The following is a 23378-nucleotide window of genomic DNA, read 5'->3' as shown; positions in this document are numbered from 1 at the left end:
TATTTGATCTCACGTTGTCACTTCCTGCAGAAAACAACAGTTACACCTTTAAAAAAAACAAAACTGTGTTGGCATTACGCTGAACGCTCGGATGCCCTCTAGTAGCAGCTGTCAATATCAGACTGCAATTTGGCAAATGAAGGGCATAATGTTCTCCGCCTGATACAATAAGAATGTATTTAAACCAATCAATAGTCATTTGGTGATGTTTTTATTTACTTCAGTTGACGAGAGGATAGCAAACGTACACCAACGCCCGGCTCTGTTGCTTGGCTACATGATTACCTTGAATAAGGGCAGCTTGTTTCATGGTAAAGCCTGACGTTAGTCCTCCCAGAAAAGTGACAGAAATGTACATTTGTATTTGCATGTTTTGACTTGTGTTCCACTTCATTAATCCATCTTTCTTGTGACTAAACTAACAAATACAGAAGGCAGGGAAAACCCTAAATGAGAGTTTTATCTGTGGAGCAGGTGCATCTTATCCACACCGTCAGACGGGTCCATTACCGACATGATGTCTTAATTTGTACTACACAACACATTGTAAGGCATTTATTATACTTAAACAACACTCTTCTATTCCCCCTTATGGGGGCGACTGTGGCTAAGTGGAGAGCAGGGCTGTCTTTCAGAGGGTCGGTGGTTCGATCCCCGGCTCTGCTAGTCACATGTCGATGTGTCCTTGAGCAAGACACTTAACCCCAAAATTGCTCCCGTAGCTGTGCCTACGGTGTAGAAATGTGATAGAATCTGAATTGTAAGTCGCTTTGGATAAAAGCGTCTGCTAAATGACTGTAATGTAATGTATTGCCCATCTAATACCTTTTTACAGTAATTTTGCTTTGACTATATTTTATAGTAACAAAACCTTACTGTAAGTGTGCTTTCCCATAAATCTGTGTTTTATGGCATTAATTACTATACTGTAAACTCTCATACACATGCACACCAAACAGTCAGCACTATCACAGTTACACATTATAAGAATATACCTGTAATCTAGAACATAAAGAGAATATTACCATAGTGTTCCTTAGCACGGTTTGCCTATAATTCAAAGGGCTAAATACTAATATGCTTACCTTTCTCTTAGACTAGAAGGATAATAGTAACACTATAAGGGCGATGTCTGGAGAGTAATAACAGACTGGAGGAAGTCATCTGAATGCAGGAGATAATAAAAAACAAGATAAAACATATTTTAAAAAGGTTTTATGAAGATATAGGTTTAGATAAGTATTGTGAAATAATAAAACTTTGTGATTCTGTATACATTTTCAAAAATATGATGCATTTTTAAGTAAAAGTTTACATGCAAAGATGTCATTACTTTATTTAGTTTAGATTTTAAAAGTCGCGATATATTTCCTAGCTTACATTATTGAAAAAAAATCGCAATATATTGAATCGTAAGCCTTGTATCGTGTACATATGACTGCATGTGAAGGATGTGTGTGTGCTTGACAGTATATTTAGTCCCATCTGTGTGTCAGTGGTGGTTCCTGTGTGCTCCCAGCAGGGTGTGTACACTAAATGGCCGAGGAGAGTGTCGGCCCCTGCCCTCCATCAAAGGCAGTATTGACTGGGAGCATGCGAGTGTCTCTGCAGCCAGTCATCCTTGGACAGCTGACAATGGGCACGGGGGAATGTAGCTGAAAGCAATCAACAACCACTGGAGGAAATTGCTCCACTGCTGGTGGAATGTGTCTGAACTCACTGGCAACAACCCACAGCGGTGCTCTTGACCAATCATGTGCAAATGACTTCCGTTTTTTTTGCCTCGAAGCTCTTTTAATTAATCATGCGCACACAGCGTTGCATTTCAAGCGCTCCGAATGTGCTCTTTTACAGTGAGTGTATGTATCTGAGCGTCTGCGACCGGGGCTCGGGGAACGGCGGGGGTTTGGATTGGCTCAGAGTTGTGTGGTAATTAATCTCACTCAGCGAAGAGGTGCATGTTGGGACTGAGGCCAGGCATAGCTCACCGCACCTTGTTCGTTAACTCTAACCACCTATGGCCGGCCTCTGGAGATTAACGAGGGCTGCCCATGGTCAAAAGCGGTCAAATGCGTTTTAAAGAATACTCGCTCAGCCTACCACCGAGCTTATTTTATTTTTATTCTGAGGCAGTGATTCACATTACTGCTGCAAAATTATACCCATGGGACCTGACTCACACTGTGACACATCTGGCAAACCGCAGAGCAAACACACACAGGCGCGCGCGCTCATACACACACACACACACACGCATACATGCCACATGGCACAGATGAAGGAACAGGTACACAATACAGTAAGCATAGTTGCAGTGTGGTGTGCCATTTACTAGCAATCCCAGCATGAATGTCTTTGACACAGTGACACACATAAACACCTCTGACTCACTCACTCATGTGTGTGTGTGTGTGTGTGTGTGCGTTCACTACTCTTCTTTGTCTTTGTTTCTGGCTGCTCTGCATGTTTGATGTTGGCATAGCTAAAACTACAGATGGAGAGAGAATAACGGCAAATGTGAGAGAGTTGCATCTGCACACAAACTTGCTTTCACTTTCACTTTATCCCCTTTAAATTGCTGCGTTTGACTCCAACGCCCAACCGCTCCATGATATATTATCAGTGATTTTATGTCTCTCACTGCATAGTGTTAAAGGTTACTCTGTGCACTCAGTGGCTGCTCAAGCATATAAATAATGTAGTGTTCCTAGAATGGAGGATGGTATACATGTACACGTTCTCATCTCATGACAACGGGGTAATGATCAAAATGCAGCTGAAGAGTATTTTTACACCTGCAGTGATTTCATTTAGTATTCTGCAGCTATTATATATGAAATATTGATCAAAAACCACGACTGGTCTTGAAATGTGTGAGTGTGAGAAAGTTCAATTCCTTGGATCTACATCTACAGCTGTGTTCATACAGCGCTGCACTCTTTAGTAATCTGCTGTAACCCAGCAGAGACGGATGAAACACAGATCGTCATTTAAAGCAGTCGTCTTAATTAACGTCATACTTTGTTGGATACCATACCTTTACTTGTCCATTCATATACTATGAAAATGCAGCTTCACATGCAGTGAAATGTAAAAAAAAAAATAGACTACAGCACTGTGTGTACAAACCCAAGGAAACGGCGATCAGATGTGTTCTTTTCAGATGCACGGTTTTAACTATCTGCATTTCTTGGTGCTGTCGGGCCACAGAGCCACGTCTAATAAATGCCAGGAAGATATACTCTACCTAAGACCGCGCTGCCGTCAAATTGGATTAAATCCCTAAATCACACGATCAATCATCCACAGCTTGCCGTGCCAAGATGGCGGAGGTTTCCTTCTCCGTCTTAAGATGGAACTGCGAGCTATAGCAACAGCAACAAAGCTGTTTTTTTTAGGTTCTCTTTGTAATGTGTGAATGTGTGTGTCCTGTTCAGATATAGAGAGACAAAAAAAAAAACCAATATGTGAGTAACGCGCACGGCCACAGACATGCACCGCTTGCACACAGCAGAGGGAGTGGGCCAGCAGCAACTAGCGTGAGGTGATAATTGAATTTGGGGAAAAAGATGGGAGGAGATACAGCTATCCTGGGAGATACAGTCCCATAACAATGGCAAGAGACACTAAATTCCTCTGCTCCTTTTGTCAGGGCGAGTCAGCAGGCAGTGCAGGGCCATGCCCCTCATTTTCTGGTGAAAAGCAGCAGGCAAACGGCATGTGTGCTACTGTGTGTGATGATGTGTGCGCGCTTCATGCATCGCTGAAGCGTGGATATCACGCCATGCCTCTGTGTGTGCCTCCTCAAACACACCTGCTCCTGACGCCTCAGAGAAAACGGCTTGGCCGTATCCAACCGTACGAGCAGCGCCAGAATGTCATATTGCAATCAGAGGGTATATATCTGTGCTACTTCTTACTTGTGTGCAGTGATTTTTTTTTTAAGAATATGTATTCTCACCAACCTTTCGTGTGTTTGATTTTGCTTTGAGAGGTTTTGGGGCGATGCGTTCGATGAGCAATGGCAGCCAAGCGTTATTGTGTTTTTCTCCCATGATGCCCTAGAAACAATAGAGCTCGTATGTTGTATTCAGATACATTCAGACGAGTTTCAGATGAGTCAGTCACACTGGGGGAATTAGAATAAGAGATCTGTCTTGTACAGTTTAAATAAACTCACTAGATCCTTCCTGTTTGCGAGGCTACCTGCATGGCCTTGTGGGGGAAACGAACCTTAGAGGTGACTAGTATGTTATTTAAACGCAGTGTTTGCTCCCTTTGAGCACGACGCAGTGATAGAAGAACCTTCAAGTGTTGAGTGGTGCAAGTTTAAAAAAAAAAACACCAAAAAAAACAGCTCCACTTAGTCACTGCAGTTTTTATTGGCTAAATCCTTTACAGGAATTCTGCTGCTTTACGGTGTCTACAGACTGATGTTTAATGTGTGTGTACTTTCTCTCACTTCATCAACGAGCAGTCTGCTCTACAGAACCTGCTCTGGGTTCTTGGAATTTATTTTTTTTTGTGCAGCAGTTTCAACTTATTTGTGGTGAGAATGGAGGGGGAGTGGAGAAGGGGAGTTGAAGGGAGACGAAGTGCGTTTGCCTGTTTTTGGGAGGTCGCGCGAGGCGCACAATGCCCCTCTGTGTGTGAGGATGGCAGGCCGGTGATGTCATGGCTGGCAGGACCAACAGCCCACTGAGCTTGTGAAGGCGTGACATGATTGGGACACAGAAGAGTGTCGCTGGCATTGTTCTATTGAATCAGGCTGTGACGGGGGGGCAGCAGCTCTCCATCCTGCAGCTAAAGAAACTCAACCTGTCAATCATTCAGTTGGGTTTAGGAAATCAACTTGTATCAGCAGCTTGGAATAAAGTCAGTTTGGTATGATTGGACAGCTTACAGTCTAGAGACAGGAAACACACAATATACAGAGACATGCAACAAAGGTCACTGGTCTGAATCAAAGTTGGGATGTTGCGGTTGTACAGCATGGTGCTCGTCATAACTGGATGCCCCAGAATTTTGATTTCAAATTGTCTAATTGTATCTGTCTTTTTTTTTTAACAAACTCTTTAAAACAGTTCAAACCATAAGGAAAAAACTCAAATTGATTAATTGTTTAAACTTTAAGTAGTTTTTTAAGTAGAATAATACTTTAACACTTAAGTGACAGGCTATGGTTAACAATTTTGACAAGCGGGCAATGAGTCAACATATCTTGAATATCTTTTCAGCGAGAGAAAGACAGTGGTGATGCACCAATAAGCTGGATGCCAACCGCCGTAAAAACCAGAAGAAGAAGGGAAAGACCGCAGGCTGGCTGATAATAAAGCATGCAGTCAACAAGTACATTAAGAGGGCTGTACTAGGGTTAAGGAGTTTTACAAAGAGCAAGGGCTAACACTGTGCACTCGTGTTTTTCAGTACGCAGCAATGGACAACTAAATATCATGCAGACCCAATGGTGATCTCATCTGTTTCTCTTTTTCTTTCTCTCTCTTCTGCTTGCGCGTGTGTGATTATGGTCTCCATAAAATAGTTTCTTGACTTTTAAATTCTTTACTCTTATCATCGTGTTTTTTTATAGCCGCAAGTCCCTCCATTGTCCTTGTCATGTTACATTTCCGGGACGGTATTGCAGAAATGGTCATTGGACTTGTTCAAAGAGGAATATCGGGGCCAATCAGATTTAGATCTCTTATCTGAATTGAATTGAAATCTGACCGGCCCTCTTAAGGATTTGGGCCTTTGAGAGTGTTTGTGGTTGGTGATTTGTGTGTGCACTTAGCCATAAACTGACCGCGGGGTTACCGCTGCAGCTACAAACACAATTAGAACAGACCAGCTTATCGGCAAGTGTTTTTAAAGGCCTTTTAGCCAAACAAAGAGGTGCCAATCCTTCAGCTGTGGCATTTGCCAGAATGTTATTGGCAGAGCGGTGTTTATCGACTGAGCGTTGTTTCCGAGTAGAATGTGACGGAGGAGGAGAGAAAGGCTTCTTTTCAGAGCGGGCCTTGCGAGTGTCGTGTAAACACACACTGAGAGAGGCTCCTTTCATTAGCTATGCTAATCCAGAGTGCACGTGACCTGCCGCAGACTCCAGGGTCCCTCCTGGCTCTGGCTCTCTGTGCCGTTAGTTTCTGTCTCCAAAGGCCATGGCCCTCGTCATGTCCTTTCTGGTTCAACGGTTTAATTTGCTGTCTGTTGTGTTCTCCTTTTCCTATAGTGACGGAAACACCGATCTGGCTTTTGGTGAATCTGCTCTTCTCCTCCAATCACTTTATTCTGTTTGGCTGTCTGGTGCCTCTGACACATACGACTACCCAAACTGGCAGCTGTAGTAGATTGGGGGCTCTGTTAACGCCACCACTGTCACCTTTTTGCTTCTCTGCTGCCGTCCATGTTTGAAATGAAACAAGGCAATGGGTCTCTACCCAACCTTCAGGAATAGTTCTGCATTTTCAATGATATGCTTATTTGCCTTCTTGCCAAACGGTAGTTGAGAAGATAACACGCATATTAGCATCGTGAATATGAATCTATTGACTGCAACTAGCTAACTTAGCTGTAGCACAAAGACTGGAAACGGGGAAACGGCTCGCCTGGCTCTGTCAAAATGTAACCAAGAAATAGTTGTTAATTATTGAGCTTAGACATGCTGGTAGGCAGATTTTTCTACGTTAGTGCAGAGCAAGGCTAGCTGTTTCCATCGTTTTCTGTCTTAATGCTAAGCTAAGCTAAACAGCTGCTTACTGCAGCGTCAACAAAGCGATGTGAGAGCGGTATCAATCTTGTACCAATCATATTTCCCAAAATGTTGAACTGTTCCTTGTCTAACATTATAGACTTTCAGTAATTTCACTTGCTAGCGTCTTCATGTGTGTTTTGTTTCGTCTCTAAGGCTTTTATTGCAGTTGATTTTGAAGGGTATTGCCATCGGCTAGCTCTCTAGGCTAATAAAAAGTTACTTTGATGAGTGTATTCTTTTTTTTGAATTCACATCAAATTGATACAGCAGCAATGGCTCTATTTCACAAGCCGGCTATTAGAAGGTAATTACTACATGTTAGATTATGTCATTTACTGAGAGAAGATGAGGAGTGGAGAAGGAGTCACCTCCATCAATTAATATGATGTATGAGTCGATAAGGGATATGATTGGGATATGTGCCGCATCTCCGCGAGTCACAAGGTGATAATTTAAAATTCCCTTCAAGGTCTCCCCTGTTTTTAATGAAGCTGGCTACTTAAAGTGGTGTTTCTTACACATGTAATTATTTCTTTATTGATTCGTCAGCATCTTAGGGAATGGTTGAAATATATCCCCGCCATGATAACAGGTCTCAATTGCAATCATGAGAGGAAATCATTACAAGAAAGATGCCCTAGGGGTATTGTGCAAAGTGTTATGTTGATGTGAGTGTCCAAGTGTGTTTGCCTATATTGTTTGGGCAGAATATCGCTCCACACTTACACTTACTCTTGTCTAGAAGGCAACAAGGAGGTGCTTGATCTCCTGTACAAGCGGTGACTGACCACTCTCTTTCTCTTTTTCTTCCTCTCCTGCCATCCCTCCTTCGCCCTGCCCATGTCTCCTCTCCTTCAGGCTGTGAGGACAGGGGCGGGAAGATGAGACCTCCCAGCCCTCTGCTGATCCTGCTGTACTTCACGCTGTCCAAGAGTGTAAAGGTCGTCTCTAAGAGAGGCTCAGGTATTTAACCCACCTCCTTTCTTGTACGTCTGAAGCCTGCGCATGCACCCTCTGTATGTTAATATGTTTCAATGGCTGTTTTTTTTTTTTTTTATGTACGTGTGTGAGTGTGTTTCAGTATTGTGTCTGCATTTCATGGTAACCATCAATGGCTGGCGCCCCCATTGATTTAATTCGGAGGCTTCTGGAAAATTTCACAGACATAAGTGAATCATTTTTTTTGTACGGCTCTTTTATGAACTTCTGTCTACACTAAATTCAAAGTCTAGACCTTAAATCACAATAACTGTCAATGTTGGATTGTGTTTAGCTGGTGAACAAACTTAATTGTTGTTTATTGCTGTCGTGCTGCACGGCACACTAAACAGCGTAATTCTACGATAAAATACTGATGTCTCGCTGCCGTGTGTGTGTGTCTGTGTTGCATGCTTTAAAAAGATGAACAATTCAGATGAGCAATTGCCAAGTACGATGCCCTTCCCATTTCTGTGTGAGAACGACTCGCACAAGAAAACGGGAGCACTGTTGAGCAATTTAGATATAAGTGCGACTTTGCCTGCGCTTTAGTTGAAGAGCATTTGAATTAATGAAATCATATTCACTGTACTTCTTAGAATTAGCTCGGCCTACCACAATCTAGAGAGATTGACAGCTACCAAATGATCCAATTGCTCAGTGACTAGGTCACCAAGGGTTACTGAGAAACTCATTTTGGCTCTAAATGCCAGCAAATTGAGCATCAATTGTGAACAAATGCAAAGGTCAAAAGAGAAAATGGGGAGCAAAAAAGATTGAAGGTAGAAGCTTTTCATGACAGGAATACATATAGGGATTCAGGTAGTCCATTACAACACTATATATAATGCACTTCTCTGGCACCCGGTATTCACATAATAGTTTAATACTAGTAAAAAATGTCACTCTGCAGGTAAAATCATGTAAGATGCATGTGTGTGTGTGTGTGTGTGTGTGTGTGTTTGTACTGCAGACATGACTGGGCATGTTCGAAGATTTAAGGACTGACCTTTAGATTAAGGTTTTATATTGAAGGAAGCACACCCACTAGACAGACACAGGTACAAAGAGCAGAAGGGCAACTTATCAATAAATAATGTGCTTCAACCCGCAAAGGAGATGCTCAATGACACAGAATACAGACACGCTTACCCATATACTGTGGCGGATTTGCAGTGGCTGGTTGGCTGTAGCTGTACTGTGGCGAAAGCACTGTGGCAGGATTGTACATCCTTTCGCTCGAGGAAGACTTACTGACGGTGGAAAAAGCTCTCCAAACGAAGTTAGCTTGGTCACTCACAAAAGGCACAATAAATTCATAAAGAATGTCTCGTAACTGTCTGCAGACCATGCTTCTTTTGTGGAGCAGTATATAGTCTGACATGGGAGATAAAATAGAACTGGATCGTGCAACATCGCTAACAAGCTACGATAGCCTCCTCCATTTCGGACTGTTCGGCTCTCTGTTGCCTCAAAGATCAGCGCAGTCAAGATGGCTTGCTATTGGTCGACGTGACAAAAGTTCACCTAAGTTTAAGTTTAATTATTAACCTCCAGCTGCCAGTAAAAGTCTGAATATGCAGACCCGAACGCTTGTATGTAAATCTATGTTCAAAAAATGTACCAAGTGTCTGAACATTTAAAGTTATAAGTTATTCTTTAAAAGACTATGCAGAGACACCTGGTCACCGTAGCTAATCGTTCAAGACAGTAATCATACCTGTGATAATCTAAATTAAAAGGTTACAAGGCTAAGATCATGTCAGTTAAATCAGCCTATTAGTCTGATCAGGCCCTTTGAGACTGCTTAAAAAGATCAATGAAATATAATTGATTCAGCAATTTTGTCTTGAGAAAATCTTTGGCACTTTTATCATCCAACTAAGCCACAGTATATAATGGCTGCGCTAGTTTAACTTTAACAACAAGCTTACTCTCTTACAGAACATAATGACAAAATAAGGGAATTTAACTTGATATCTGTTCAACTATTGATCGGTCCTTAATAAGTAATTGACCGCTTACGTGCATGCGTGAGTACCTGTGTGGTTGTGCGCTTTGGTCCGTGGGGGACAGGACAGCCCATCAGAGCCCTCAAGTGGGTCCTCTGGGACCTTCGGTCAAACATCGATAGCAGTAAAGTCAATACTACAAAGGTGAAACAGTGTCACGTGGCAGTTTGGCTATTTAATGACACTTTGAAAGGCTTCTCTGTCTGCCAGAAAGATTATAAATGGAGCCATGTGGAAAAATCAGGCATGCTCACATTAAACTTGTAATCTGGGACATGGACACTGTCTCACTCACTCACACACACACACACACACACACACACACACACACACACACTCACACACTTTACACACTGCATTGTTTCTTTTGAATCTTTGTTTGGTAACCCCCGGAACCCCAAGCAGTTTTGGGGCATTTTTTTTTGCATCCGCCACATTATAATAAATGTCTTTTGACATCTGCTCCTTTTTAAATGCACAAGAAAATACCACCGCCTTTTGTCAATGCTGACATCGCAAGTGTTGTGATTTCAGTATCTTATTTTGTACTTTATTAAATTGTGTTGCCTTAAGACGTATCAAATTAATTTTTCTGCCTTACTCTATCGCTCTCCCCATACTAGTCTCAGACAAATTGAACGGGATGACGGTTTGGGTGTCTGCGTTGAAGATGAAATGTAGTAAAGGAGATTAATTGGCTGATAAAGCCCCTGGCGGGTGATTGTTTTCTGGTTCAAAGGTTTGGGATATTTGTCTTCATGTGCTGGGGATGAAAGAGATGGAGCAGCTGGACTCTCATGGCTGCTATTAAATTACCTCACAGTGACCACCTCTGGCTTCTCACTTGCACACTTGCACCTTGCAGATGGGAATACTCTTATTGTTTCTGTAGGATTGCAGGAAGAGTAGGGAATTTGGCTCCACAACCTTGAATAGCTATGGGTGAGAATCAGCTATGAGGCCTTGATTAGCCCTCAAGAGACAGTGGATAAAGCAGATGTTCAATTGATTTCCCCCCCACAATGTCCGAAAGGGATTCCCAGATTTTATAGCACTCCAAAATCCTACAACTATTCAATGTGGGGTCTGCTTGTGTCTGTATTACTTGGACTAATGAGTTTCCCAAAGGTGTGGAGGCTGCATGTGTCTCTGATTCCGTCATTTTTTGCTCCACGCTTTGCACTGCTCATGGTTTTAATGAACACTCGGGCTCTGCAGAATCGGATATCAATTGGGGTAGATTGCTGTTTTTTGGTTTGTTATATTCGTGACGTGAGTGCACACACACACACACACACACACACACACACGTCTGTGGATGTTTGAGCTGTTAATACACAGGTCGTATTTGACCCACATCTTGGAGTGTGAATGCTCTGCTGCTGCAAATGAGGGTTTTTACCCCAGGCATTCTGCTCAGCATGTCTCCTCACCTCGATGTGATTGTGCAGTGGGCTGACCAAGGCCGTGCTGACACTGCGTGAGACTCACTTGCAGGGACTCTGAGCAGCTGTGAGGGTCCATCCGTCGTACTCAAATCGTCTCCTTCTCGGTCCGACCCGGAGCCGACACCAGTCAGACCTGAGCGAGCCTGTTCCAGCCTCTTTGCTGGAGATTAGCCCATAAAGACCCAGACTTTAATCAGACAGGACAGTGACTCTTTAACTGGGATCTCTGTCTGCTCGCAAACCCAATTACCAGTTTGTAGCAGGCTGAGAGCCACTCTGAAGAATGTAAAATGTGGGTAAGAACAATGCACAAATCCTGGTGGTCTGCACAGAGCAATGCCATGCATTGTCAAACGTGGTTAAGAGAAAGAGAATGGAGGGATCAGGAAGAAAAGGTACAGAAAGAAGGTTTTTAAAAGTTCTTCTTAAAGGACAAAGGGATTAGCTGGAGGCAAAATGGTTCTATGAATCAGTCTTTTATCAAGTAAAACTCTCTGCTTATTTGACAGTGACTTTTTCCCCTCGTTCAGATTTCAGAGTCAGACGAATGGTTTCCATTTTTGAGGCTGCTGTAACACAAAGTGAAAGATTTGAAGTCAAATTTTTGGCCTGCGGTAACTTCACACAGGCATCTCTCATTTTAAGCGAGGTCGTCAATTGATTGAAAAACAAATAATGGATTATTTTAAAAAGTTCAACATATTGTGAAGGTACACGGGATAAGGAAAACATGCACAATGAGGGGAAATGAACTCTACACAACACGCTGGGAAACGAGACAGTGGGATATCCCTACCAATTGATGTGACATTGCCGGTGGGTGGGCTTACAGAGAAAACAATGGGTGCGTGGTTTCTGACACAATATATGTTGCCGGTGTGTTTTGACATTTAGATGTTCTCACCAGCGAAGGAATATAACTTTTACAGCAAGTCCACCTCATCACCCGCTATCTATTCTAAATAAATATAAATAAAGATACAAAATGAGTTAGTATCTTTAAGCTGTGTGTCTATATATTATATATTCAACTCATTCCTCTGTGGATCCTCTCAAAGACCTGCTGACACTGCTCTGTCCACTGAGCAATATTCAACCCAACGCTACACGTTTTGAGGTTGATTCCTTACTGTCGTAAGGACAGAGGCCACCCTGACATGACATCCATAGAGGGCACAACAATGGGAAAAATCTGGACTCAGGACTTGGTCTGTCAGGTTCTGAAAAGCGTCCACTTGGATCAGAAAAACCTGAATGGAAGCGTGCCTAGTTGGACTGAGCTTTGTGGGATGAAGGACATTCTTGGAGACATCAGAAGAATGACAAAAACAACACGAGTGCAGCCTGATCGATCCACATTTTCATCAACCCGAGGCATCAAAATAGGATTCCCCTGAAATCTGTCTCATTGGACTGTGATGAGGCTGTGGAACTGACACTATTTCAGTAAGAGCATATAATTCTGCCGTGATGGCTTTGTGCCCAGGGAGGTGACATGGCTTTCTGCACACGACCACACCAAAGATTGCAGTATGATGTATGAGCTTGTCGGGTCTGGGTTGACGGTAACCAGGTAAAAGACAGGGGACTTATTGAGCTGTACTGTAAACTTTCCGCCGACTCACTGCACATATGGATGGCATGAGATGATTCCAATTATATAGCTTTTTGAGACACATATCGTACATATAAATGTCTCTTGATTCCCATTGTGTGACCTCTGTTGTTTGTCGGTCTTTGCGCACCATTTCATTGTCAAAGTACTACGTGACCAAGAAAGCCAACTGCCACTTGTTGTAATTTTAGGCTGAAAGAAGGGAGCGTTCTACGTCCGTTTGGATCAGCAAATGTCAGAATCAGTCACACCCAGCTCACCAACTAAATCCAGTACACTTAGGAGTGATTTTGAACGGAGGTATTCCATCCACATTTCTGACACCTCACCTCTGAATGGTTTAAGATTTGAGCAGCGATGCAGTAGTGTGTTTTACATACCCTTGGTTAAATCCGTGGGGATACGGCGAGCAAAAGAAATTCCAATGGCTCACCATGCACAGAGGGTGAGCACTGTGCTGGGTCTACCTGCCCATCAATCAGTTTCACCTTGGTCAAAGGTTGAGTGTAGTGTTTCACAATGAGAATGGTCCACAGATGCCCAGTGTGTGTTGCCTTTTCCCCCAGGCTCACTGCCAGGAGGTAAACGGACAATAGCCCTGATTATGAATTGCTCACACCTCTGCGCCATCACAGCCTCGGATGTCCTATACAGAGACAAGGAAAAATAAAACGCCACATGAACACTTTGTCCATTTATGCACTCCAAATGTCATGAGAGAATACACATCACTAAACACATCCAAGGCCTGCTGACCGGTCTGTTAGCTGGCATAATGGCTCTTAAACGCAGTCTGCAGGAATGAACATGCTGCAGTGGAAAACAACACACTGCACTGGACTCAAAGACAAGAATGGGAGCTTCGCCATGTCTTGCACTTAACCCAGTAGAAGCACTGCCTTACAGTAAATATGTAGAGTGCTTGAATTGATTCAGCTGCCTTTAATGTGATTATTGACTCCACTTTAAAGGTACAACGTAAGAGAAAGGATAGCCTCTCGGCAGGAAATACACAACGTTGGACACTGAATTCGATTGTCATGTCTGTTAATACAAGGACTAATCCTGGACACAACTATATGCCAAAATGAAATCTAATTGAATGCTTTTTAAGGTCTGTTTCTGCGCTGTTGAGAAAGTTTCAATAACACCTGCCCGTTTTCTTTCATGGTCAGTTGAAAAAATAAATCTTAAACTCACCCGCAACATATGCAAATGAGCCTCTAATTCATATGCTAAAAACTATAAATTGAGCCTTTTAACTTAAAGAGTGTAATTGTAAAAACAGATAAGACTCCGAGCGGCACGGAGTGGTACCAGCTGTGACTGCGGGCGTAATGTAGCGTAGGAGTGTCCCAAAAGCCACTGCAGTCAGCTCGCTGTCTACATACTCTGATATGACAGGGCATCGCTATGATCCCAGCAGGATATGTCAGGAATGTGTGTGCGTGAGATTGTATCCGTCTGAAAGTTTCTCCGTGCGTGACTCGTGCTATCCCAACCTTGGCCTCTTGCTGTTTCTCTGAGCGGGGATAAAAACTGATACAGCCAATATTCTAGATGACTCTGCAAAGTCCCGCTCCAAATCCTTGATAAGAGCCCGTCATGGATAACTGTAAATCTGACATGGCCCCAAGGCAGTGTGGGGGATGAAGTCCATTGAGCTGACGCCTGAATAACCCTGCGATAAGTGCGGCGACAGGAACACAAAATCCAGTCAGTTAATTTATTTGTCAAGGCTCTCTCCTTTCGTTGCACAAATCATACTGGTGCAATTTCTCTGACACTTAAAAAACTGAAATGTGCCTGTCTATATGTTTTCTCTGCCAAGCAGATGGGCTAAAGGACCCACACAAATAAGATGCAGCGAGACCTTGTCTATGCCTGTCATGCCTGTCTCAAACCCCCCCCCCCCAGGCATTCTAGATGCTTGTGCAGGAAAAGAGTCCAACAGTATATTGACAGATAAACTGTCCACATTGACATCTGTGCACACTCATATATGACTGCAGCCGGTCTCAAGTTAAAATGATCGATCGCCTCGAACCTTCAACTTGACACGTCTGAAATGATGCAACACATTCAAGAGTAGTTTCTGGCTCTGCCTTTTCTCTCCTTTTTCATCATCATGCATGCATTTGATGCTCATTAACAATGCCGGGAATGTCCTTGTGCCTGTTTTTCTTATGTGAGCCACGACGCAGGAATATTTAACTAAGGACGCATTGATGATAAGTGGAGAACATGGCCGGCTGTATCAACCCACAAGACATCAATATACAAACAAGCCAACTATAAACACACGTGTTTGCTATCCTGCTGTTTTTGCCCCTTCGGAAATGCGCACATTCACTTTTCATAAGCATACATGCACGTAACAAGCACATAAGGGATAAACAAAACACAGGATGTGTTGCATACACCGGACAATTTTGTTCATTCTCTCCCGCTGGCTCACAACGCACACAAATGCGCTACGGAGGCTGTTGTGGCCTGGTCAATACCTCTCTCTCGAGTCTAAATGATGAGGAATGGCCCGCGCTGCAGTAGCACTGTGCCGGGAGATTGATCACATGCAGACTGCTGGAGATTAAATGGCTTTCTTGTGGAGAGCCAGACTGCCCCTGGATGGTGCATTGTGTATAGATGGGAAGCCTGTTCTCTTTGCTTGGCTCACAACAGCTGCACAGCCTGAGGATAGACCAGCTCGTGCAGGCAATCAAGCTGCAATGCTTTGGGTTTTATAGGAAGGTGGAGGCTTGCATTTTACTGCGTCATTACTTCGCTCACCAAAGTAAAGAGCAAGGAAGTTGTTGATTGCATCTATCGACGACTGGAATTATTGTATTATTGGTTTGTGCATCTGTTGAAAAGCCAGCAGTATCTGGTAGTGTGAAGGCAAGAGTACAAAACGATACGGAGGATGTCATGATGTTTTCAGGGATGCACGCTAAGACCAAGACTTGTGTCAAGCACCAGGTAGAAGGTTACACTTGAGAAAACCACGTGACCGTAAGTAGGTCTTCAAATCCCCCTCTTTCCATTTAAAGACCATCATAGCCATCATAGGATGTGACTCCCTCTGGTTGATGTATGCTCAGGGGTATTACAATCATGTGTGATGGGTGTGGTGTGTGTGTGGAGGAAGGGAGGCCATATATACCAAAGTGACCAACAGATGATTTGGAAGAGGAGTGGTTTGATGTGAGGTGTGCTGGTCTCCGCTGATAATGAAGCAATTATGCTGGGGAATCATTCATGTTTGTGGCACAAGTAAAATATATTGTAAAATTCAGCACAGCATATGCACACTGTGTGTGTGTGTATGTGTGTGGGTGTGTGTGTGTGTGGGTGTATGTTTAATTGAGTGGGTTTATATATATACTACAGAAATAGATTGCCAGTTAATTATATGTTGGTAAATGAGGAGAAGTGCCACGAGATGCTTTTATAGACATCAAGGCAATTTAGTCCACATTAAAAGGCTGTGATTTAGTGGAGGAGTGTGTGCTCTGTGTCTGAGTGTCTTGTGATATCTCATTTCTCTTTTGTTGTATGTTGGCTCATTGATCAGTATGAATATGCAATTGCTGTGCTGATCTTTTTTTTTTTTGATTATTCAGAGTATTTACTTGAGTTAAAGTAGAAATACTATAGTATGAAAGTGCATCCTGGACGTATTATCAGCAGAATCTATACTTAAAGGGCCAGTGTGTAGGGTTTGGCAGCATCTACTGTAGCGCTGAGGTTGCAGATTGTAAACAACTGAAAATTCTCCCGTGTGGCAAGAGTGTAGGAGAACATGTGGTGGCCAACACAAAAAAGTGAATGGCCCTATTTAGAGCCAGTGTCAAGTTTGTCCGTTCTGGGCTTCTGTAGAAACTTGGTGGAGGAACCTAGCGGAGTCTGTCAAGAGGACCCGCTCCATTTGTAGATATAAATGGCTTGTTCTAAGGTATACAAAAATAACATTCTTATTTTCAGTTGATTATACAACAAAGAAAACATACTTATTAATATTATATTCCATTTCTGCCAAGCCCACTAAATGTTACGCACAAGCCCTTTAAAATATAAAGTAAAAGTAGCCATCATGCAGAATGGCCCCTGTCATTGTTTATTTATTATATATTATATTTCAGTATCTCCCCCAAAAAATGCAGTGGAGTAGAAGTCTAAATTTAGCTTAAATTGTAAATACAATTAGCACAAGTTCCTCTGGATTGTACCGTACTTGAGAGGGAATGCTTTAAGTCATATGCCATCACAACATTGAGTATGTGTACTTATTGACATAACTGAGGTATTGTTTGTCGGCACTTGGCATATGGAGGTGTGTTTGATTGTTTGTTTGACAGTGATGACATCGGATGCCTTTTGGAAAACCCAGGATACACCGCAGGCAAGGGAACTACAAAGACCAGCATTCTAGAATCCCCTTCAGCCCCTTTAAACTACAATTACCCACAGTCCTCTGCCATCTTCTTCTGTCAAAGTGTTATGCACTCAGTCGCTGTTGTCAGCACAGAGCTACAAGCGTTACACACAGGAACAAACACTCACACACGCATCCCCAGTGTTTGTGTGTGTGTGTGTGTGTGTCTATCTACCATCTCCATTCGGCAAAAAACATAGAAAAAAGTGAGCTCCATGCTGCGAATGTGGGGGAGGAATCTGAGTACGTCTCCAAATGCTAATGAGAGGAGCCTGCTCCAGCAGACTGCTTTGTCTTTCTGTGTATTCATCTGAGCATGTTTGTGCGTGTATGTGTGTTAGCTCTTTCTTTATTTTATTTTTTTTTTGCAAAAGGTATAGGGCAAAATCCAAGCACAGTTATTTTTATATATCATTAGTAGCCCAGTGCAGCCCCATCACCCTGACAACTACATCCTTTTCTCTCCCTCCTGCTTATCACCATAACAACTAATCTACCGTAAATAGTGCCGTCTCCCTGTCTGCCTCCGTCTCTTTCTTTCTCGCTTTCTCTCCATCAACCTTTATTCCGTTCGATCTTTTCTGCGTTTCCTCGGCCTCCTTTCCACTCCCCTCGTTGCCACAGCACCTCCCTCGTCCTTCGCCGCTGCCGTGCCTCCACGCGTGTCTGGTTTGTTTCTGCTCCGGGTTCATTTCTCTGTGCCACTGCAGATGTGGGTGGTTCTGGTGACTGCACAATAACCTTTCTCCTGCTTCACGTTGTCAAGTGCCTGAGCTCGGATGGCGATCAATAAAAACAGGCAGCTGTAAGAACTTATCCAGCAAACTCCCCGATCCGTTATGGATTTTGTACTTTTTTCAAATCAGAAGAGCAGTTTAAGCATACTTCTTTGCACATACATATGGATTCAGACTCTTACTGTTTCAGACTTATATCTGATTTGGTGGAGGTTTGCCTTGTGCAGATTAGGTCTTCCCCATGCCTTTGTGCTTGACCTAAATGTGTTATTGACGGTGAGCCTGGCCTGACAACTTGATTGGCCTACGACGCTCCAGGATTAACTTGCCAGCCTGGCAGGCTTTTATAATCAAAAATCAAGCCAATGGTCTGTTTCGCTGAGTAGCTCTGGGATTGACTTAACAGCCTGATGTGCTAATGCAGAGTTATCCCAAGGTTGAGCACCATAGGAAGGACACACATGCTGTTTTGCAGTCGATGTAGATTCGCAATCTTTACAGAGGCACAGGACATTTATAAAGGTGACAGCAAACACTTATCTTTGGCGGGAAAGTATTGCTGAAACAAAAGCAAAACCTCTCTTTCGGTTTCATTCATTTTGCATTTTAATTCTTCTCTCTGCCGCGATTGTTTCCCTCCGCCTGCCTTTTAATCACTGTTGGAAATCACTAATTATCCTGGTCTATTCTGTGTCCCTCCCCCTCTCATTTCCCTGACTCAATCTTTTCATCAGCAGCATATGAGAGGTCACCTTTGTGCACCTCTGCCCCCGTTTCCTGTGTTGTTCTTTCTTCACATACTCCGTGTTTCTCTCCTTTCCTCTTTCCTTTCACTTTCTCTGCAAAGCCTCAAGGGAAGCCCTCCTGGATCCCTTCTTACATAACCGCCCCCCCTTCCTCACTCCCAACGCGAGTGTTGGAGGCAGAGGGACTATTGATAACATCAATGCTCATGTAATATTAGGTTTATCCCGCTAATGGACAGCCACTTCAGAGTGAGGCTGAAACAAAAAAGCCTGATTAACATCTCCTCCGTTTCTCAGCACGGGATTGTTCCCTGAAGATTGACTAGCAACCACAGGAAAGCCCTGAAGACACAAACAAGAGAGAGAGAGACAGACACATGAATGGTGTTTGCGGCAAACCGCTTGAAATGCCGCTTGATAGGGTATTCTCTCAGGCTTTATCGGGAGGCAGCTCTTACCACACATCTTGAATCCCTATAATGTTCGTTCTCTAGCTGGTTCCCATGCACACGCTTCAGTGGCTTGCTGTATATGATGCTGTAGCCTGTGCCGTTGGGACTCTTTTGAAGCTAAAAATGCTAAAAATGCCTACGCTCTTCCTCTTCGTCTCTCTCTCTCTCTGCCTTCATTAAGAGGTTGTCTTAAGCTACCCGGCTTAACGCTATTTACATTTTCATTATTCTAACGTTACCGGGAAGAAATGGCATGAAATGCAGCACTGTTCAGGACATTAGACAAGCTTCATTCTCACAGCAAATGGATTTACATAAATAAGGAGGTTGAGACATGGAAGCGGAGAGAAAGAAGCGGCAACGAAGAGAGGAGACGAGGCAAAAAAAAGAGGAGGGGAATGAGAGAACCTCTAGGATAGATCAAGAGGACAAGTTGCGATGCAGAGGCAGCAGGGGCGAGAGAGGGAGAGATGCACAGTGAAGTGGTAAATGAGAGGGGGGCTGTGTCGGGTCCTCCAGCTGTATAAAGTGGGCTCCGAGGGACTGACAGAGGTCTTCTGATCCACTGCATGTGATCAATACAGCTCTGGAGTTTCTCATTACTGGAACAGACCTCATTGTGTTTACCATGCATTGAAGCAGTGAGATCAAACTCTGTTCATGTGTATTAGTCAACCCGAGTGTGTTTGCGCATCATAAGGTGTCTTGGTTTTAGCCCTTTTTTCTTGACCCTATGTGATTTGTTCTCTGCTTACATCTTCCGTTAAGACTTTCTACTTACTAACTGTTTCATGTTGTGGATTTACTATATTCGCAGTATTGTAGACTCTTTTGCCAATTTAGTTCTACTTTAGTTCAAATACATCTTCTCTGGCTTGAGGTAATATTGATTGAATTTGTTTATTTTCTCCAATAATTGTTTGGTTTCTAAAACCGCCGAAAAAGGTGAGAAATGTCTTGCAGTTTCCCACAGCCCGAGGCGATGTCTTCAAATGAGTTATTTTCTCCGGCCGACGGTCTGAAACCTAAGGCTGACCCGGATCCTTCGAGGCTTTGAAGCTTCAACCGAAATCAAATATCCTCAAATATGTGTCACTGAAGCTCGGAAGCTCCAAAAATGTCTCTCAGGACAGCCCTGCTGAAATACTTTCAAACTATTTAATTTACAAGCAAGATAAGAAAAATCTGTGAATCTTTGCATCTGAGGAGCTAGAATCATTATGTTTGGCAAATTTTCTTTTAAAATTACAAGTAATCTATTATCAAAATAGATTCTGATAAGTTTTCCCTTGATTGATTGATAGATTCATAATAGTTTTACATTACTCGATGTTTATGTCTTGACGCTTATTGCTTCTGTGGGTTCACCTTGGGTTGAACGGGGGACTTACTCATTCAGATGTCTCTTTTTGTGAGCACTGTTGCAGCTTAATGTTTGCTCACATTCATGTGTGTTTGCTTTTGTGCAAATATTCATAAATGTGGCAATCAAGCTAATGTTGTGTTTTTGTGTGTGTGTGTGTGTGTGTGTGTGTGTGTGTGTCTTTCTGTCCCAAGTCCTAGTGGTTCCTTCAGAATGCTAATGATAGATTAGCCTCAGAGGCTTCCTCAAGCTTCACCAACTTTCCTCTGGGAGTTTCCGCCAATTGTGGAGAACATTTCATCCTTTCTACCCTCTCTGTGCACATTTCCAACCACTTTCACCTCGAGACCCTCTCTTCAAACCAGGAATAAAGGCCGTACAATAACAGAAAAGAGCTCAAGTTTCCCTTTCTTTCTTCCTTCGGTTTCTTTTCATTTGAATTTTCTATTTAAAAACCTTTTGAATCTCTCTCTCTCACACACACTTGTTGGTGTTGTGTGTTGGGTGAACTTGTCACCTGTGAGCTCAGGGCCTTCTCAGCAGTCCAGAGTGAACTTGGAGCCACAGTGGGAGGTAAATGTTCAAAAGAATCACTATCTTCCACATCGGTTGCAGGTTTCCTCAAGGAATGCTCATTTTATCCAGCTGCTCCATACTATAAGGTCTCCTTGTAATATATGCTTTATAGTGACTGGACAAACCGTCGTTATTTTTCTCAGCCAGGAGAATCAGGCGATCGTTCATGTGTGTCCGTGAGTGAGTGAGTCTGCAACTCTGCGTCTGTCCGCGGGCTAATCTCGCATTCTGCTGCAGTGAACTGCGTAATATTTCGGATGGCATGTTATGGCTGCATGCTCTAGCACCTCTCGTGGTTGCAGTGACTCACACTTTCTCAAAAACACCTTTTGTTGCCGGTTTTATTCTGCCACTGACTACCTGCCTCCTCATTACTTTGGGCATTAACCCTGCGTTTGCATTCGTATTATGGAATGGACAAAAGACTTGAAGCCCAAATACACTCTCCAGCTGAGACGTTCTCCTTCACAGGGCCGAAGACTAATATGAGAGTGTATCTTTTCACTGTGCGAGTGAAAAACATATCTGATGCACTTGCTGCCGAGACAGGGGGTTAGACAATTTTTGGTTGGTCAATCAAACACTACAGCAGTGGTCATTGCAGACACGCCTGGCAGAGATCTGCTCTCTACTGAGTGCACCTTTTCTAGTTGTAATATTGACAAGATGTAATTTTGCCATGAATAAGACAAATCTATGGCCGCAACATTTCCCAAGTATGTCGTCTGATTGTCCAAAGGACAGGCATTTTACCTTTTTGTGTCCACTTGTTAGATATCTCTGGAGTGGGTGAGTTAATTATGAGGAAAACATAGGACTATAACTCAAGGGCTTCCACCGTAATAGACACATCACCTCGTCTAATGAAAGGTAAACAGCGAGAACACACAGTCGGGAGGCGAAACCAACTGTGTGCACAAGAGCTGAGTACACAGGCTTTGCATCCACTCTCCAAACTTTGCTCTGTTTGAGTATGGGGGGGGGGGGGGGGGGGGGGGGTCAAAGGTCTCCCTCTTTACACACTGGAAGATTGAGATGAGAGTTTGTGTGCTCATGCGAGGTCTGCGGTCTGCGGTCTCTTCTCTCGGGCGAGTTTTGCAATCGGAGATTGCAAGCCTCTGTTTCCTGAATGTGCGACTGATGATATCTGATCATTCTGTTTCAAACTTGAAATTTGATTTGCTCATCCCTGTTTTAGGTTTGGTTTTGTCCCAAAAACACGGCAATCAAATTAACCGAGCAATTCGCTCTGTATCGTAGCTCACTGTGATTCCGAGTTGATCTAGATGTACTCAACTCATCTATTAACAGGACATTTGCCTTATGTGGCCATCCATCATATGGCTGAAGCACACACACACACATTTCAAGTTCATCATTATTGTGTATGAAAGAGAGAGAGAGAGAGAGATAATAGGTGGGAATGTGGAGTGTAATGCTGAAGGTGAAAAGGTGAAGGACACCACCTCTCCCCAAAGGGCCCTCATGTCCCTGCTCATGTATTCAGTCCTCTTCTGTGTCCCTCTCCATCCCCTGCTCTTTCAGGTTCCATCCATCACTAATTGAACCCAGAGGTTTCAGCCGAATTAGTTGAATTATTTTGAAGTAACTCAATGCCTGCTTCTCGCTAATGGGATGGTGTTTGCGGGCAGATGTTTTATTGAAAAGGAGGAGGTTTTAATTCACTCTAAATTTTTGATAAGTGGTGTTACACTTAGATTATATGCGAACCGATTTCCCCCCTCTAATGGACACGAGAGCTGTTGGAACAACTTCACAACAAACACCAAATGCTCCGGAGCTTAAGTACACTCCCTGCTTCCCGTAGAATGGGACATTTCTATTTTAGAAAAATTGTAAGAGACAGTAATGACCATAATTGCCTGCCAAGGCTCGTTCACATCCACAGCTCAATAAGCTATCCGTACTGTTCTTGTCTGCTTCCCTCTAGTGAATACCGACTTTCTCTGGTGCTTTCTGTCTCTCATTCACTCGGTTTTGTTAGTCTGAACTTCCAAATGTTAACTTAGGATACAGCCACAACTTCCATTTCATCGCAGCGATAAAGCCTGTGCACAATAACCTTCAAGTTTGTTTCCCTGACCTGCCGCCTCCAGCCAGTGTCCTCAGCTCTGTCAGCACGTACACATTCAGCTTCTCTGCCCTCAGTCTCCCTCCTGTCCAGTACATATCTTTTTTTTCCTGCAGTCCTAACCATATCTCAAGGCCTCCTGCCCTCTCCTGTAATGTCCACTTTAGCATCCA

The 23378-nt window shown here is 43.3% G+C and overlaps 1 protein-coding gene across 2 annotated transcripts in view; it reads left to right on the top strand.

Moving 5' to 3' along the window:
• The window catches only part of il1rapl1a (interleukin 1 receptor accessory protein-like 1a), a 150697-nt gene that overhangs the window by 11682 nt on the left and 115637 nt on the right, over positions 1-23378 (top strand). For both annotated transcript variants that reach the window (XM_031869395.1, XM_031869396.1), the window contains exon 2: positions 7610-7714. In XM_031869395.1, coding sequence (XP_031725255.1) covers positions 7633-7714 — 82 coding nt within the window. In that variant the 5' untranslated portion in view covers positions 7610-7632. The remainder of the gene's footprint in view (positions 1-7609; positions 7715-23378) is intronic.

Source organism: Anarrhichthys ocellatus, unplaced genomic scaffold, assembly GCF_004355925.1.
Source record: "Anarrhichthys ocellatus isolate YVR2014 unplaced genomic scaffold, GSC_Weel_1.0 scaffold47, whole genome shotgun sequence".
NCBI lineage: Eukaryota > Metazoa > Chordata > Actinopteri > Perciformes > Anarhichadidae > Anarrhichthys > Anarrhichthys ocellatus.
The sequence above is the reverse complement of the archived record's forward strand: the minus strand, read 5'-3'. Positions and strand labels throughout refer to the sequence as shown.